The sequence below is a fragment of the Perca flavescens genome, chromosome 8 (assembly GCF_004354835.1).
Source record: "Perca flavescens isolate YP-PL-M2 chromosome 8, PFLA_1.0, whole genome shotgun sequence".
Lineage (NCBI taxonomy): Eukaryota > Metazoa > Chordata > Actinopteri > Perciformes > Percidae > Perca > Perca flavescens.
In genome coordinates this window covers 5,170,090-5,187,535 of record NC_041338.1, presented here as the reverse complement: position 1 = coordinate 5,187,535, position 17,446 = coordinate 5,170,090, and the positions used below count along the sequence as shown (strand labels likewise).

At 39.8% G+C, this 17,446-nt stretch overlaps 2 protein-coding genes and 1 long non-coding RNA gene across 4 annotated transcripts in view; 2 read left to right on the top strand and 1 right to left on the bottom strand.

Annotated features, from left to right (window-relative positions):
- Window positions 1-7,213, top strand: part of LOC114559694 (cytochrome P450 2F2-like) — a 19,427-nt gene extending 12,214 nt beyond the window's left edge. Inside the window, exons 5-11 of the mRNA XM_028584502.1 lie at window positions 1,008-1,076; window positions 1,189-1,293; window positions 2,654-2,792; window positions 4,698-4,783; window positions 5,146-5,247; window positions 6,220-6,361; window positions 6,488-7,213. Of these exons, the coding sequence (XP_028440303.1) occupies window positions 1,008-1,076; window positions 1,189-1,293; window positions 2,654-2,792; window positions 4,698-4,783; window positions 5,146-5,247; window positions 6,220-6,361; window positions 6,488-6,675 (831 nt within the window). The 3' untranslated portion in view covers window positions 6,676-7,213. The remainder of the gene's footprint in view (window positions 1-1,007; window positions 1,077-1,188; window positions 1,294-2,653; window positions 2,793-4,697; window positions 4,784-5,145; window positions 5,248-6,219; window positions 6,362-6,487) is intronic.
- The window catches only part of LOC114559697 (uncharacterized), a 27,777-nt gene that overhangs the window by 9,535 nt on the left and 796 nt on the right, over window positions 1-17,446 (bottom strand). The window contains exon 2 of the long non-coding RNA XR_003693136.1: window positions 10,592-10,713. This is a non-coding gene — a long non-coding RNA (uncharacterized LOC114559697). The remainder of the gene's footprint in view (window positions 1-10,591; window positions 10,714-17,446) is intronic.
- LOC114559696 (cytochrome P450 2F2) overlaps window positions 11,472-17,446 on the top strand; it is a 20,382-nt gene continuing 14,407 nt past the window's right edge. Inside the window, exons 1-2 of one of the 2 annotated variants that reach the window (XM_028584505.1) lie at window positions 11,472-11,633; window positions 15,808-15,967. In XM_028584505.1, the coding sequence (XP_028440306.1) occupies window positions 11,472-11,633; window positions 15,808-15,967 (322 nt within the window). Of the gene's footprint in view, window positions 11,634-15,807; window positions 15,968-16,646; window positions 16,786-17,446 lie in introns of those variants that run through there. The other variant, XM_028584506.1, reaches the window with a different exon arrangement.

Sequence of the window (17,446 nt, the reverse complement as noted above, 5' to 3'; positions counted from 1 at the left end):
TATCTTAGTTTGCATTGTATGGGAATCTTGAAATTTGGAAAAAAATGTATAAACTTAACTGCTGGCTGAACAAACCATCCTCTCCGCTGGAGCGGTAAATCTATAGATGTATTAAGACCAAAACGGATGCATGTGGCTACTAAATATGCACGTGAATGACGCGATCGTTAAGTTCGCGTTCTTCATTCTTGATGATGATGCTGGTTGTATTATTTTGCAACAGCATTGTTTCATTGCAAATGAGGCATACAGGACTTGCTTATCAGTCCATTCATCATTAAAGCTGGGCTTTTCCACGTCAACTTTTCACTTCAGCCTCTTTGACAGTGACATTTTTACCTGACAAAGGCCGTTTCTTTCTGCAAGCATCTTCCACCAATCAGGACGCTGCATACTACAACCATGTTTCCATAATCATAATAATAATATACTGTACAATAATAATAATTACAATGTCCTGATTATGTGAAATAAATGTTATCAAATGTTACTATGGAATAAACTGACAGATTCCCTGGATATTAAATTTTGATTTGATGTCATAATTATACTTAATGTTGACATGGCACACTAATAAACAAGACATTTTGAAAAGGGCACTTCATATCAAAAAGGTTGCCAACCCCTGCCCTAGATAATTTCCCCATGCATGACAACTGTACGGTGGGCGGTTTTTTATCTCTCCTGTTTGAATTATATTGAGGCTTAGAGTTACATATTTTAAGGAATGGTTGCTTTGAATGACAGGTGGATGGCATCACAGGAGGCTAGCATAGACTGTAGGCTTCATTCGGCCAATCTCAGCTCCATCAACGCTCCACCTCTTTTCCCATATTTGGAGTAGCCTGGAGTTAGGCACAGCTAAAAAAATGATGGTCGGAGCCACACACTTTGAGCTTCATCTTGGCTCTTCAGAAACCTATGGCTGACGTCACGAACTAGCGTCCATGTTTTATACATGCTACGGTTTGGATTGAAATAAATTAATGATTTATCTTCTGTTACAGCTGTATGACTCTTTCCCCATTATTCATGACCTGCCGCTGCCCTTCACTAAGGTCTTTAAGAATGTTGAGGTATGTTAAAAATATACAAAAATATATTGGGTTGAGAATTTAACATGAAATTTAAGAAGAATATTTTTTAATTCATTCAAATTAAATGAATGTTGACTTGAATTCTTTTCAGACTTGTAGGAATCTTGTGATTGGTTTGATGAAAGAGCACAAGAAGACCAGAGTCCATGGAGAGCCGCAAGACTTTGTTGACTGCTATCTGGATGAACTGAATAAGGTCTGTGTGGGTGTGCGTGTGCGCGCACGTGCGTGCGCCGCATGATCTGCATGTATCTTTAGCTTACGTGTGCACACAAGTTTGTGTAGTTTTCATGCCCAATAGTGTGTATTTGTGTGTATCTATACTGTCCTTGCAATGAGTTGCTTCTTCAAAGCTCGACAGTTAGCTAACAGTGTAAAGTTCTCCAAAAAACACAAGGCATAACTTTTCTAGGGGTCCGACAAAGAAACTTTAATTTCCTTATTGTTTTATACTGTAAAACCGTAACAAGGAGCAAAAGACAATCAGAAATGAGATGAAACCAATACAGAAACCCAAAGTATAGTGCAAACCCACAACTTAGAAAATGCTGAGTTATAACTAATAGCCATGCTAACTATCAATTTAGTGATTTGACATTAGAAAACTCCAATAAACCAAAGATATGCCATGTACAATTCCTTTTACATTTTTTTAGTAATATATACTAGCCTGGGTAAACCCTGACGAACTTCCGGCAAATTTGAGATTTGCTCTGAAGGGTCTGGTGTCAGCCAGGCTAAATATATACAGTACTTATGGACATATAGTATCCAAGGGAACAATGTAGGAAGAAACAGCACTGGCACTCTGCTCTGCAGCCCAATCAATGTAACCTGATGGATTGCTTCGCATTTGCTCGGCATATCCATCTGGGAACTTTCCATTGGAGAATTTTTGGGAAGGGGTGAAAATACTGGTTAGCTGATTGGATGAACCATCTGTCTATCACCTATGTTGGTGATAGACGGGCCAAATCAACCAATCAGATCCACGAAGCGTATGAAAATACAACCACAAGCCGGCCCCTGCTGTTGCAGGCAAAGCATAGCTCGTTAGCTCAGCAAGCAAGCAACATGTCGGTAAAGGATATTTGCCGTTTGTGTAACGAGAATTTAGGAATAAAAGACACCATTTCAGGTTCCCGGACCGCTGTCTGAAAATACTGGTTAGCTGATTGGATAAACCATCTGTCCATCACCACCTAACCCGCCTCAAAACCAACGCTGATTGGCCCGGTCGTTTGGCTAACGGCTCCAAATTATCTCTATCTCAAGATGCCAGACTGATCTGCGAGTTGAAAACTGGAGCTCGCAAGATCAGGACGGTCTCACGAGGCTACAATCAATGGACTTCTGATGGAAATTTACAACTGAAAGTGAAACTTAAATTAAAGCTACTGCTGCTGGTTAGCCAAAAGGGGGCACTGCTGCACACACAATTATGTTAAAAAACCAAACTCCTTCTTAATTTACTTCAGAGAGGTCAGAACAGTATCAGGAATGCATAATAGCATTTAATGTCTGTTTATATTAAACAATCATTCTCCTCTTTTTAGAGAGGCGATGATGGTTCTAACTTTTCAGAAGAGCAACTGATTATGTATGCTCTAGATCTTCACTTTGCTGGGACAGATACTACCTCCAACACCCTGCTTACTGGTTTCCTCTACCTTATGACCTACCCACACATACAAGGTATACATGCACATGTAAATTGCTTTTCTGCCACCGGCTCCATAGTTTTACCATTGCCTTTCTATCTAAAATATGTATTCATTTCATGGTTAGGAATTTTTTCTATGAAAGCCATGAACAGAAAAGGCATTTTTTGTCTTGGGACTGAGTTGTTCAAATACCATTAATTGTAGACCAACTCTACCTATCAATCTGCGCTCGATTGCTCTTCCTTCATCCTCCAACTACCCGGATGTCTGTCACACTAACTTGAAATTGAATTTTGAGAACTGAATCTGAATTGTGAGAACTGAATGTGAAGATATATAGAGAGTTGAATTTTCAGTGAGGATCAAATTTTATTGGACTTCAGTTACAAACGAATAAATTCAATTTCAAATTATACTATTCAGATTCAGTTTTTCAATGCAATGATTCAAATTAAACAATACAATTTCAAATTATATGATTCAAATTCAGTTTTTCAATGCAATAATTCAAGTTTAGCAATTCAAATTCAAATATAAATTATTCAAATTCAGTTTCTGGTGGCACATATTTCAGCCCATATGTATGCTTCTGATATCCACAGAGGTAAAGTCAAAGCCTTTAAGAGATTTGCTCTCAAAGTTTGAAGCCTGGTTGGGATGCTCAAGACCCTCGGTGCTGACTGTAAAACCTCACTAAGGTGTTTGCCGTCCACCCAATCCTTCATTCTGCTCATCCAATAACCGAGCTCCTGTTCTAGGATTAAGACTCTAAACTATGCCATCTGGGCCTAGAAAGAGCATTTTGGGAGCTGTGTTGCATTCTGGATTTTGATTGCCAGTGAAGCAATATAAAGACATCATTACTATTTGTTTTGAGTGCCGAAGATGGAAGGCATCAATTCCAAAAATGGCTGATTTACCACCTGCAAGACTCAGACTCTCAGAACCACACTTCCACTCCAAAGGAATAGATTGCTTCGCACCATTCTTCATCAAAATTGGCAGACACAGTAAAAAGATGAATTGTGGGGGAATTGTTTTTAGGTGCCTTAGGTTTGCACCTAGATGTCCTGACAAACATCATTGTGGATTAATTTCTCATGACGTTGAGATTTACTGCACGCCGAGGAACCCCTGCAGAACTTTTAGGCTAGGGAGAAAAAGTTGAGACAAAACTGAGTCGACCTAAGCCCAGACCAAGTTGAAAGACCAACTGGCCAAACAACAGATATCTTTCCGGTTAGAGTGCTCACCCGGTAGAGTCCTTGGCAGTGGTCGGGTTTGTATCTGACCCACAGCTCTTTGCTAGCAAGAAGCTAGCCACCCTGCACTTTGGTGGTGCATAGTAAAGAGAATCTGTTTAAAACTAACCCCAAAGCTCTTGCTAATTGGGCGTCAAGGCACTGTGAACGTCCTCAAGTGATTAACACTGCAATGGGGCAGCTAAGCAAGCACCGCTGGAGATACAGCTTGATGCTTGCTAACCATTTCTGGTCACAGTTTGTGAGAAGCTACCTACCCAATTTACAAACCGGTCTGGCTGCACAAGGCAACATTTTGGGATAAGGGAAAAAACATCTGGGCTTGTTTGTATTTCTTTAAACCAATCACAATAGTCTTTGGTGGTGCTAAGCCCCGGATGCAGAGACAGTACCCTTGCAAAATAGATAGCGGAGATGGCGTAAGGGGAGAAGAATGCTGGCTGAAGTAGGCGGCCAACGGCAGACTTTATCCCAAAAGAGTAGTGTAGTGTAGTGTCTGTATATTTCTTAGTATTTCCCGGTGTTAGTTTGCTTAGTTTGGTATTCATTGTTAAATTGATGATGTGGTAATTTAATGGCTATATTTTTATTTTGGGTTCATTTGGAAGGTGTGCCAATTTAAGTTAGTTAAATTATATTGCTAATTATTGTTATCTCTCTGCTGTATCTGTCAGAGCGTTGTCAGCAGGAGATCAACGAGGTGTTGGAAGGGAAGGATCAGGCCAGTTTTGATGACAGACACAACATGCCTTACATGCAGGTCATAATTTTACTTTCATTGTTTCATTGTTGTCATGGGTCTGCATGTTTGTTAGAGCATGACACAAACTTTGCTACAGGTAGGGGGTCATTTGCAAACATGTTAAAATCAACCATGAATCTGGTAAAATAATCTGTTTAGGTTGGGGTCCTTGGGTTAGATCAATTATAATCACTGCTTTTGAACCACATTTATCATGATATTTTTTGCCTGGTTGTCAGTACATTGCTGGCAGGTTCCCATATTACAAGTTTATTGGTGTACTGTTTTGTGGCTGAGCTTCTGATAGCCCGCATTGCTTTTCTTCTGCTCCATAAAGTCACATAAAGCATAAGAACATGTTTAAATCTCTCTTAACCCAGGCTGTGATCCATGAAGTGCAGAGGATAGCCAACACTGTTCCACTCAGTGTCCCTCACTGTACAACTAAAGACACAGAGCTCATGGGATATTCCATTCCCAGGGTAAGAAGCAACTTGTATAGTGAACACTATAGTGAAATGTTGTGGAAAGAAACCTCACTGTACTGTATCAGCACGGTACCTTATTGTGAAGGCAAGGTATGGTAACCTCTGTAGGGAACAAAGTTAAACATGCCTCTTATTCAAATTTTAAATCTCATTTGATGTGAGTTATTGTAAGAAAAAAGTTTAGTGTCTTTAATGTTGGTTAGAATTTTTCTAGTTTGGATCAACGGAAGTACATTACCAGAGTAAACCTATCCGCTACTGCCATCTGTGTGTCGAAACAACGACAACAACAACAACAACAACCTCAGAGCTAGCAAGCTAACGTTACATGTTCAAAATGGAAGGGTATGACATCATTTTGAGTCTTGCATTATTATGCAGGCCTGCTTGGTCCTTTTCGGGAATGACTGTGAAGATTTAAAAATATGTTTACGGCATTTACTATCTAACTGGGATGTTTCGGCACCGATTGGCAGGGATTGCTGTGGACAAAGTACACGCAGCATGTAGACATGTATCCAGCTAATTTAAACAGCTCACGTTACTGTGTTGTGTGAACATTAACACTTCATTTAATATCTTATGTAGGGTTTTCTTTTGCGGGGTGCAAATGCTGCACAAAACAAATTCTTTCCCGAAAACATTTTGCAGAGCCACCGTTGCTGCGTCTGGAACTTATCGCTGCCAAGGCAATTTTAATTGGTTTAAAGAAATGCAAACAACCCAGAACGTTTTATTTCCTCCTTTCCTAGAATGTATCCTTGGTGTAGCCAGACCTTACTCCACAGCGCTAAAGGTCTGGCAATGTGACACTACAGATTTTCCAAACAGATTACAATACTGTTTGTACCATACTTCAATAATGGTAGGAGCATTATCTTACTAAGGTAACTTAAATAAATCCTCTAAGAAATTTTTTCTGCCTTCCTCTATGCCCTTTACTCTTTTGCTTAATTTTCTCCTAAGGGCACACTGATCATCCCTAACCTGACCTCAGTGCTGAATGAGGAGGGACAATGGAAATTCCCCAATGAATTCAATCCTGAAAACTTCCTCAATGACCAGGGAGAGTTTGTTAAACCAGAGGCCTTCATGCCTTTCTCTGCAGGTATAAGAGCATAAAACAACAACAACAGTATGGATCTCACTGTATGAAAAATGCAGCGGCATGCAGACAGGGTGGGTTTAAATCAAACTGTTGTGGATGACTTTGAGGTCTTTTTTTATGTCCTAGGTCCTCGTATGTGTCTCGGAGAGGGTCTGGCTCGTATGGAGCTCTTCCTCATCATGGTGACCCTACTGAGGAAGTTTAAGTTCATCTGGCCTGAGGATGCAGGAGAGCCAGACTACATTCCAGTCTATGGGGTCACGCTGAATCCCAAACCTTATCGCATGAAGATCCAACTCAGGGCAACACAGTGAGGCTGTCTGCAGACACACAGACTGGCATTTGCTCTTTCCTTAGTTGTCGGCTGCCCTATTCACAGCAGTCACTATCTAAATGCTAGCTATGACAGCTAAAAACACACATGGTGAATTATGCCAGACGTCATGTCTACATCATATCTGTTTAGGTTACAGGTTACAATGTGCTTTTAATGTACTGTGTGTTCCATTAAGTAGACATAGACTTACTAGATACTTTTGAATTGAGACTGTCCTCCCAGGAAGAATGACAGCATCAGTCTTTTGATATGTAATTGATTCATATGGGATTGATATGATGTAGGCCATTCTGGCCAATCTATCTTTTTAGTCTGGAGTGGAACATTTATTGCAATAGCATTTTAATGATATGCATTTATGAGTTAAAAAATAAATGGCAATATTAACCAAATGTTATCATTCTCTGAAGAAATAAATTACAGTTAACATGCTAATGTGCCTAAATACCAAAATGACATTACTTAGAGATTACATGTTTATAGCAACTGTGGAATAAATATAGAAGTGCAATGGTGCTCATTTCAATATGTGTGTAAGCTTGATTAGATAATCAATGATGCTCTTTGCAATATGTGTGTAAACTGGATTAGATAACCAATGGTGCTCTTTGCAATATGTGTGCAAGCTTGTTTAGATCATTACCTTCCCTGTTAACACATGATGAGCTGGTATTGACAGGTTACATCAGTATGGGACAGTGGAAAAATACAAAATACCTACAGACAGGATGAGAAACATAGGTTGTGAAACAACTGTAATGAGTGTGGTCATGTGAGAATTATAGGTACGCTCCTCAGTGTTTCCCACAGGTTGAGAATTTACTTGTGGTGGTGGATGGGGCACGATGTGACGGTGTGGCATGGGATGGCTGGGTTCAGTAAAAACTGAACAATATCAAGACAAGACAATATCTTTCAGATCAGAAAGTTAATTTGAATGTACAATGTGTAATTTTCTGCTGCTAGGGGTCTCAAAACCATGGATGTAAAGATGGACTTTGATGCTCTGTCTCAAGAGCAAAAAGCCTTGTGAAAATTTTTCCGCCACGGCCTCTGATTCCCGTATACAACATTAAAAGGATTTCATTAGGACATCCTGTTAATAGCAGTGGATAGGTAGGTATTAGTCTCACATTGCCATACCTTCCTCCACAGCACTGCAAAGAAGGGACTGGCTGGTCCACACAGCATTCCGGGAGTGGAGAAAAACATGCTCTAGTTTATTGGCATTTCTTTAAACCAATCACAATTGTCTTGGGCATAGCTAATCGCCGGAAAGCGCCACGGTGGCTCTGCAAAATAGCCTCAGGAAGTAACTTGTTTTTGTAGAACGTGTACGTTCAAAAGTTGTTTAAGTCGTGCAACAGAAAACTCAGATTGGACAGATAGTCTAGCTAGCTGTCTGGATTTACCCTGAGGAGAAGTTAACCATAATCCTTATAAATCGACTGGACTTTAAAATTCCAACACAAAGAAAGCAGAAGGTCACGGGCATCCTGGGGAAAAGGGCGTGATCCGGCGGAATTTCCGGCAGCACCGGAGCTATCCCGGAAGTAGAATGTCGTGGTTAAAGACTAGGTAGGTATTGGTTTCCAGCACTCCTCCATTTAATCCAGGACCAACGATTTATCCAGGACCAACGATTTCCCCTGCTGGTCCGGGCGGATCGTGTCTTCCAGGCAACTCTGCAGCTGTGGGCATGGCCACTTCACAGCTCCTCCCTATGGAGTTGGATAATGTCATCATGAAGACCAATGCTAGAGCTCCTTCCATACATGCTAGTTTTTAGTGCCTTTAAGGGTATTTCTGTACTTTTCAACATGGACCCTATTTTCCCATGCATTTGTGTCTAAGTGACTTTTTGGCTATTGGTGCCATCCAATTCGCTAGGTGGCGCCATTGCAAAAAACTACGGTCCTAGAAATGTGGACCTACAAATGCGGCCCTAGGATTTCCGTCCTGAAACTAAGATTCCTCTATAGCAGGAACATAATATTGTGCATTGGCCTGTTGATCGTACGTCAATGTAGCCGCCGGGCAACTTGTACATAACTTCTGGAAAATGATGTCTGACTCGTCTGCAGATTGGGGCTGTACAAACCATCACCAAATCCAAACCAGAGGCGTCATTTATAAAACTGTGCGGCGAATTTGCGTCAGAAGTGGCATACGGACGAAACATAGGGCATAAGTACGCACAGAAAGATTCAAATTTATAAAACCATGCGAATGCATGTCCTAGACCGGTTTCCCTTTATAAATCACAGTTGCCTCTAAATGTCACGTAGGCCTGCACGATAAATCGTTATATAATCGCGATCTCGATTCACCCATTCGTGATTTAATTTTTACATGACTTTTTGTGTAATTTTTTATTTTTTCTCCAATTAATTTATTGAAAGCATTTGACATTGCCATTAACATGTTTTAATTATATAAAAATACATGTTCAAGGAGTTCAGATAGAGCCTTTATCAGGGCCATATTTAGTTCAATGTGTTATATGTCACTATTTTTGGTAGCCTACTGTACTTAAATGGCCAGTATGTACTTTATTTTCTTTATTCATTGAAGCATCTATGTTTACAGGCTTGTGGTGATGTGCAATGTGTTATAGGCACCAAAAATAATCTATGTTTGGTACTGCCAATTTGTTTTGTTTTGTCATGGTTCATGTGTGCAATAAACATTACACTGCGTGAGAAAAAAATTGTGGCAGAGAATCGTGATATCAATTCTAAGCTAAAAAAATCATGATTCATATTTTTCCCCAAATCGTACAGGCCTAATGTCACACCCATAGTTGCCCCTAAATAGTCGGTGAAACGCTCCAAATTAATATTCATCCATATCGACATGATGCACACAGAGGAAAACAAAGCAAAAGACTTTCACTCGATGTGAAGTTGTAGTTCTTGTCAGAGAGGTGGAAAAGAGGAAAATATGTTTGGAGGGCACAGTGTGGGCATTCCTAATGCCAGAAAAGCTGTAGAGTGACAAAATGTTGCAGGCGCAGTTAATGCCGCAGCCTCAGAGGTTGGACCATGGCCCAAATTAAAAAGAAATGGTCCATTATTAAACTTGATGCAAAAAAGCGCCTAGCGCTACACAGAGAAAGGGTTTTTGCTATGCACGTGGGACCCCGGAGCTAACACCTCTTGAAGTGGGACTGGCACAGCGTGGTTTCTCCAAGTGCTCCTCTGTAACACTGGGCCCAAAACAGCTCAGAGATCCAACAGGACAGCTCAAGGCTTGTTTGCCAGCAAGTCTTCTTGCTGTCAGTCTGAATTTGCCACATCTTCCAACAGTGAAAAATCAGCCATCGTGCGTCATTACGCTTGGCATGCCTTTTTATACCCATCAATTTGATTGTATCTAAAAAGCAAAATGTGTCAGAATCAACCTAATTGTAAATGACAATTAGTTCTGCGCAAGGAGCATGTAGGCTATAATTAGAAACATTTATTTAGTTATTTATAAAAGTTATTTTTATTTAATAAATTCCATAACATGCCAATATAATTACAGAACATATTTGAATTTTCTTTCTGTAAATATATCTTCATTTGAATATACGATAGTAGTGAATAGTCTGTCAATCGACTATTCGCTTAATCAATTATGTGTTTCAGCTGTATTTACTGTTGGGTACTTTTATTTAGAAAAAACATATTTGTAAGCTGTTCATATGTTTTGTATGCAAACGTCTAATTTGTCAACTAACTCAAGCTGTCAAATAATTGAAGTAGAGTACAAAAGTACATTTTCCACTGAATGAGCAGAAGTAGAAATAGTACAATTTGATTTAAGCTCTGTTTAGACCCCGAGGCAGATTCAGATGCTGACGCACTGGATTTAGTGTAGAAGGTTCTTTATTTGGCTTAAGCCAATACCTGCAAGCAGGCTATCCAGGTGGAAGGTGATCTGGCATCTTGTGGCAGGGGACTGGTGCAGGCTGGTGAGTTTGGTGGCATGTTATGGCAGGTGGCAGGCTCAGCTCAGGTTCTGGCAGGTACTGGAGGTGGAAACGGATGAGAATATTTTCAGCACAATCACCCCAACAGAGTAAATCAAGTTTCTTTCACTATACAAGGGCCTGGAGAGTTTCCACATAGAGAGCAGAACAATCTGGCGATGAGAGTGGAGAGCCAGGGTTCTGATACTGAGCTTGGTGGTTGATAAGAGTCAGGTGTGCCATGTAAAGATTGCTGAGTCACGCCCCTGCTGAGAAGCATACACACACACACACACACACACACACACACACACACACACACACACACACACACACACACACACACACACACACACACACACACACACACACACACACACAAAGAGGAGGGGCCAGGGACAAGTCTAGAGGTCACAGAAAGGGCTGTGACAAGAAAGTGGCATAAAAAAGAAAATACTTCAAATGTGCACTAAGTATAGGAATTCAGTTAATGTGCTTGGATTACATTGCACCACTGGCTGGAACTCATTGATTTATTTCACTATTGACAAGCCAAGCCATTAGCTAAATTTGCTTGTTTAAAATTAATTTAGCAATATATAACCTAAGTATAGTGTTTATAGTGGATAATTCAAACCGAAGTCTGTGTTAACTTGTGCCTCTAAAAGTGTGTGACCTGTTTCTGTTAGATGTTCCCATTCACCTTTAATACAGGGGAGCAAGGTACACAACCAGAAGGGGCTGGACTAAAAGCTGAGCTACACTTTGAAAGCAAGTCAGTCAGCTTTCCTCTTCAGTTTAGCCACATCCATTTAACCATGTTTGCCTCTATCATCCTGCTATGGCTTTGTGTTGTTTTTCTTATTCTTCTACTCAAATCCCAGAGGCCTAAAAACTTTCCACCAGGACCCCCTATCCTGCCGATACTAGGGAACATTTTGCACCTGAGCCTAGAGAACCCCCTGAAGGACTTTGAGAGGGTAAGAAAAAATGAATGATGTTTTGCTCTTCCAAAACCTGAAAATGTTATGACATTGATGTAGTTACTATTATTAGTAGCTACTTAAAATGTATCTACAATGGTTGAATATTTACACTTGTGGCATTTCTGCTACTGTTCCGAATAATAAAAGTTTCTAAACTGCTGTGGCACTGCACTTTTAGTGTAAAATATAAAGATGTGGGAAAGTCACTAAAATCTTTGCACAATATGCTTCTGAGGGTAAAGGTTACTTAGAGCAGGTTGACTGTACAAAGTTGACTGCCTGTGCACTTGGACTATAGCCAACCCATGCAGTACAGGTATGGGGCCACTGTAGCAACAATATTTCCAAATGTGTAGAGAGTAGAACAACTGTATATGTGTAGACAAATCTGTAGATGCGTACATGGATATTATTGGCTGAAAAGTCAATAAGACCTTTGGCAACACCGACACTGACGCCAATGTTTCGCTGCTTGATAGGGTCTTATCGGTCAACCTTTTCACCATAACTGGAAATCATGTGTAAATGCTTCACAATAAATATGAGCCCAATCAGCCACATAGTAGCTCTGTAGTTATCGCCCAAAATGCCACGGCTTTTACACTGTAAGTGCGATTGACTTGAAATGTCACATATCCAGCTCACTCTGCTCTACAAAAACCCAATCTTGGATCGTAAACGTCCCGCCATGATGGATTTTTTGCTCATTTGCATAATGGAAAAACAGAAATATGAAACGACTTTAAACTGTACAGATTCACAAATCTCAGTACGTATTTAGAGAGGCTTTTACACATTAGGAACTGGATAAGGCACACATGGACTGACATGCAGGGTAACATTCTATAATAACCATTTCTAATAAATGATAAATTGATGGTTTATTAAACTTAAGTTAATAGTTATTTTATTGTTAACTAACAATGAAATGATAATTAATTATGTTATAATTTATGTTATTTTAACTTTTTATTGTTGCATACATAGAAGCTCAAAATCCCATTGACATCCCTTTACTATGAAAATCTCATATTTTGAAACTGCCGCTGAAAACGGGCGAATCCCAACAAAGCTGGAAGTTGATGTAAGCATCCCAAGACCTGTACCTGTCAGCCCATGGATGTATTAAGAGAGCGGTCACGCCCCAACATTTACATAGGCTACACAACTGACCTGAGATCAAGTAGTCTTCTGGATCTAGGTCGCGCAGATCTCTGCTATTCCATTACAAAATTAACTTCTGAAACTTTTTTATGCGAGAAATCACTATGTAAAGCTCAAATATGGGCAGTTTTATTTATTTAATTTTGTCAGACTGTGTTTCGGAGATCAGCGGCCAGTGCTGCCTGTGTTGCTGCTTCGCCGCCTGACCTGCCTTCCTTCACTTACCCCGGCCTGCTGTGAGCTCGATTGAGCTCCGTCATGGCTGGCAGCCCACGGCACTCCATACCCGCGCAAAGTCACAGTTTTTTGGGTGAATGGACTACCAAACGCCACTGCATGGACAGAGCTCCAGGGCCTGCAGTTCCCCTCTTGCTGCTAAATGGCCGGTGTGTATGAGTGAGAGCGCGGTCAGCGAGCTTGTTACGCCAGCAATCTCTTACCACAGGTTGCAGTTAATCTTATAATGTGTGTAGTTATAATGTGTTGAGTTATTTAAACAAATCAGTGAAATAAACGCCCCTTGTCCGCGAGTCTCATTGATAGAGCCTGCGGCTGGATGTAGCTCTATCAATGAGAGCTAGCTAGCCTCCTCTTAGAATTCCTCTGAAATTCACAAAAATTTATAAAATTGAAATCGGACACCATTGTTAGCTTTATAAGACCTTGGGGTAGAGGTTATATAAGTGGCGTGACGAAATTCAAACTGTAAATATATTCTAATTACGCCGAAAATGCTACTATGCAACTAGCCACAATCTGTACACATAGGATTGAAGGGACAGTCGCAGCTAACGAAACCAAATTCAAACTGTAAATATAGCTACTATAGTTATGCCAAAAGTGTAGCTAGCTAGCAGCAATCTTTTCCCATTCTACTGAGTGGGACATACAGCTAGCTATCTGCTCCACCTAACAAAACGCCTGACGTTCATAAAAATGCCTTACATTGAAAACAGACACAACGTTAGCTTTGTAAGACCTTGGGGTAGCTGTGATATAAGTGCCGTGACGAAATTCAAACTGAAAATATATTATAGTTATGCCGGCAGCCGGCCGCGGAGCCCCGGTAGTGCAGTAGCTAATCCACAAAGGGTGACTTTGCCCTGGGTATGGAGCCCAGCAGGCTGCCGTTTTCTCGTCAGACTGTGTGGAGCTCCTAAAGTCCAACACGTCTTACCAAATTTGCAATTAGCCATCAATTTTCGTAAAACAGCCAATATTTGAGCTTTATATAGTTGATTTCTAGCATAAAAAAGTCTCAGAAGTGAATTTGGTAACAAAACATTGCAGTGTCTGGAATATGAGATTCTGTTGCGTCTCTAATGTGTGTGTATGGGGATTCGCTAAATCAATCAGCGCGCGTCTATAATATGTGTGTATGGGGATTCGCTCATCCAATCAGCGCGCAGCTCATCTAAATATTCATGAGCATACCATATTTGGAAGAAAAGCTCTTGTTACAAATAGGGTCAAAACACAGGGATGCATAACGGCCAATAAAATATCAACCAGGCCATTTTCAGCCCAACCAATGTTACATACCCCATTAGGAGACCATAAGGAACAGTGTGAAATACCCTATATAATCATTCTATCACCCCTTTAAGAAATCATTCATAAGCCGTCAATAAACATTATTTGGATGGCTATTATAAAGTTGCATTTGATGAATATTATACCTTGTTAATAGTTAATTAAAACTATGTAAAGCATTTATGAAGATTTAGATAGCTATTATCAGTGCACAAATAATTGGATAATCATCTCTTGTATAGATCGCCAAAAAAAGATTTAATGGGGCTAAATTATTAATCATTAACTATGTATTATAAGCATTAGTTGCAACTGTATGATAGCCCTCCAAATAATGTTTATAGATGGTTTACAAAACAATTATTAATCATTGACAAAGTATTAACTATCTACATTTATAACAGATAATGAGGGCTACTTCTGATTTTGACCCCCCCTTTGTTCAGGGACTTATTATTCCATTTCTTGTCACAATTGTTCAGTTTATGTCTTAGTTGTTAAATCTTTTAATGTTCATGCAAATATTTGCGTATGTTAAGTTTGCTTAAAGTATAAAAGCAGTTGAAAGTGACAGGACGTTTCTTTTTTTGCTAAGTATATTACACTAAACTAATAATGACATAACAAATTATAACCGTAGTAATAATTAGTTAGCAATCATTATTTAATTGTTTGTTAACAGTAAAATAACTAAAGTTTCTTTAACTATCAATTTACCATTTATTAGTGATGGTTATTATAAAGTGTTACCAGATTCAGTTGCACAAGTCTCCACACACATTTGCTAATGGTTTTGCTAAAAAAATGGCACCATGTTATACATCGGGTGTTGTCTAACATACACAACAGTAGAATACTTGTGAAGCATATATTTGTGAGGAGATTTTGAGATCTCCACTGCTGATATCTCAATACAATTTAGGTAAAAGGGGTTAGTTACGTGTATAATAATAATGATATAATACATTTTATTTATATAGCGCTTTTCATAGTACCCAAAGACACTTTACAATATAACCAGCACATTAAGCACATTAACAACAAGTGAAGCAATAACACCAGCAAATAACAGTAGATGAAATGTGATATTATTTTAGGGTGAATGCTTATCAAAATAGGTTTTGATAACCTGTTTTGATAAGTGATTTGAATGTGTCCAGGTCAGTACAGTATGTATATGGCTAGAGAGTTCCAGAGGGAGGGGGCTGCAATGGTGAAAATTCTGTCAACCCAGGTACGGTGCTTGGTCCTGGTGGTGGGGAGAGGAGGTTTCTATTGGAGGAGCGGAGGTTATGGAGGGATATATATATATATATATATATATATATATATATATATATATATATATATATATATATATAGTGTTTAATATATATATAGTGTTTAATATATATATATATATATATATATATATATATATATATATATATATATATATTAAACACTGACATGTTATCTTGTTCTCTACCAGCTGAGGAAGTCATATGGAAATGTCTACAGTCTGTTCCTCGGTACCAGACCAGCTGTAATCATCAATGGGATGAAGGCCATGAAGGAGGCTATGGTGACTAAGGGCACTGATTTTGCTGGACGACCCCAAGACCTGTTTGTCAATGACACCCAGAAGAAAGGTAAAACAGTCATGATATGTTATAGGGCAGGGAATGTATTATCAAACTTTGCTTAAAAAAGAGAGTACATACTGTAGGACAGTAATGTATATATTTCTATGCATGTACTGTTTGCAGAGATGGGTCAAGTATCATGATTACTATATATCTTAAAACATATAGTTGTGCAAGTTTTTATGATGATTTAAATGATAAGTAAAAATGCTGGGAAATAGTGAAAAGGGAGCAACAAGCACCTTGGTGGAAGGGTTCCCTTTGCCATTCTAAGAAAAACAAAGTGTGCACTAAATGATGTATGTCTATTGATATTGTGTGAAAATTAATTATCAAGAGAATAGTGTATTATAAGATAATTATGGCAAACATATTTCATGATAAGTCTTTTTTTCATTTTCAATATCCAATAATTTATAACAAAGTACTACAGATTACCAACACCACACAACTCAAAAGTAGGGAAACAAGCATATGTTTTGTAACGTGTGTATGTTTGTAAACTATACTATTCAGTTTTCAGAAAAGGAGGTAGGGCCAAAACCTATCTCTGGTCCACTCTGCCAACTGGTCACTCCCACCTCATCAGCCACTCTGCTCACCTGGACACACAGCTACTAGTCATCTGCGATCAAGTCACTACTTAAGCCTCCCCAGTTCACTCACTCAGTTTGAGTTTCTGTTACCAACCCTGCCTGTTCTTGTTTCTCCTGCCTTGCCGTGTTCCTGGAAACCAGACCTGCCCGCCGTCCCTGATGCGATATGTTTTTCCCCACTATGGCCACGCCAAGCTACTATTGGCTAGGCGTCCATGCTTACGCAAGGTAACGTAACCTGATATCTCCTATCCCCTATCCCCTGACCAATCGGCTATCCCAATCTTAACCACTCAAGGTCAAATGCCTAACCCCAACCAATCGACCACTATGGCAGATAGAACCCAGCACACACCACTTTGCCGCAGAATCGTTTCAAAAATGAATTAACACCATCGCTAACGTCCAGCAGGCAACAACCTACAAACAGTACTTACAGTACAAACAGACTCGAAGAAGAAGCAGAACCCTATTAGCCACCAACCTCCCATTCGACCACGTGGATTTACAACGTCTATGCGGGGCTGCAGCCAGGAGGGCCTGAACCCATGCAGCTTGATGTGCACCAGTTTAACTCCAGAAGAAAAGGAGCGTCGATGACAGGCTAATCTCTGCATATACTGTGGTCAGGCTGGCAACTATGCCTGCTGTCCATCAAAATACAGGGCTCACCAGTACGGGGTAGATTGCTGGTGAGCCATACTTCCTCTCTGTTTTTCTCCAACCAAAGACCCCTCTTCCAAACAAGGCTTTTTAAGAACTATCAAGAACTGCTACCTACTCCTTCTCATCTTCTCCGCCTTTGAATTGCTCCAGGGGGTGACCATCTTAATTAAACTTGACCTCTGTATGCCTATCATCTGGTCAGGATGCAAGAGGGTGACAAGTG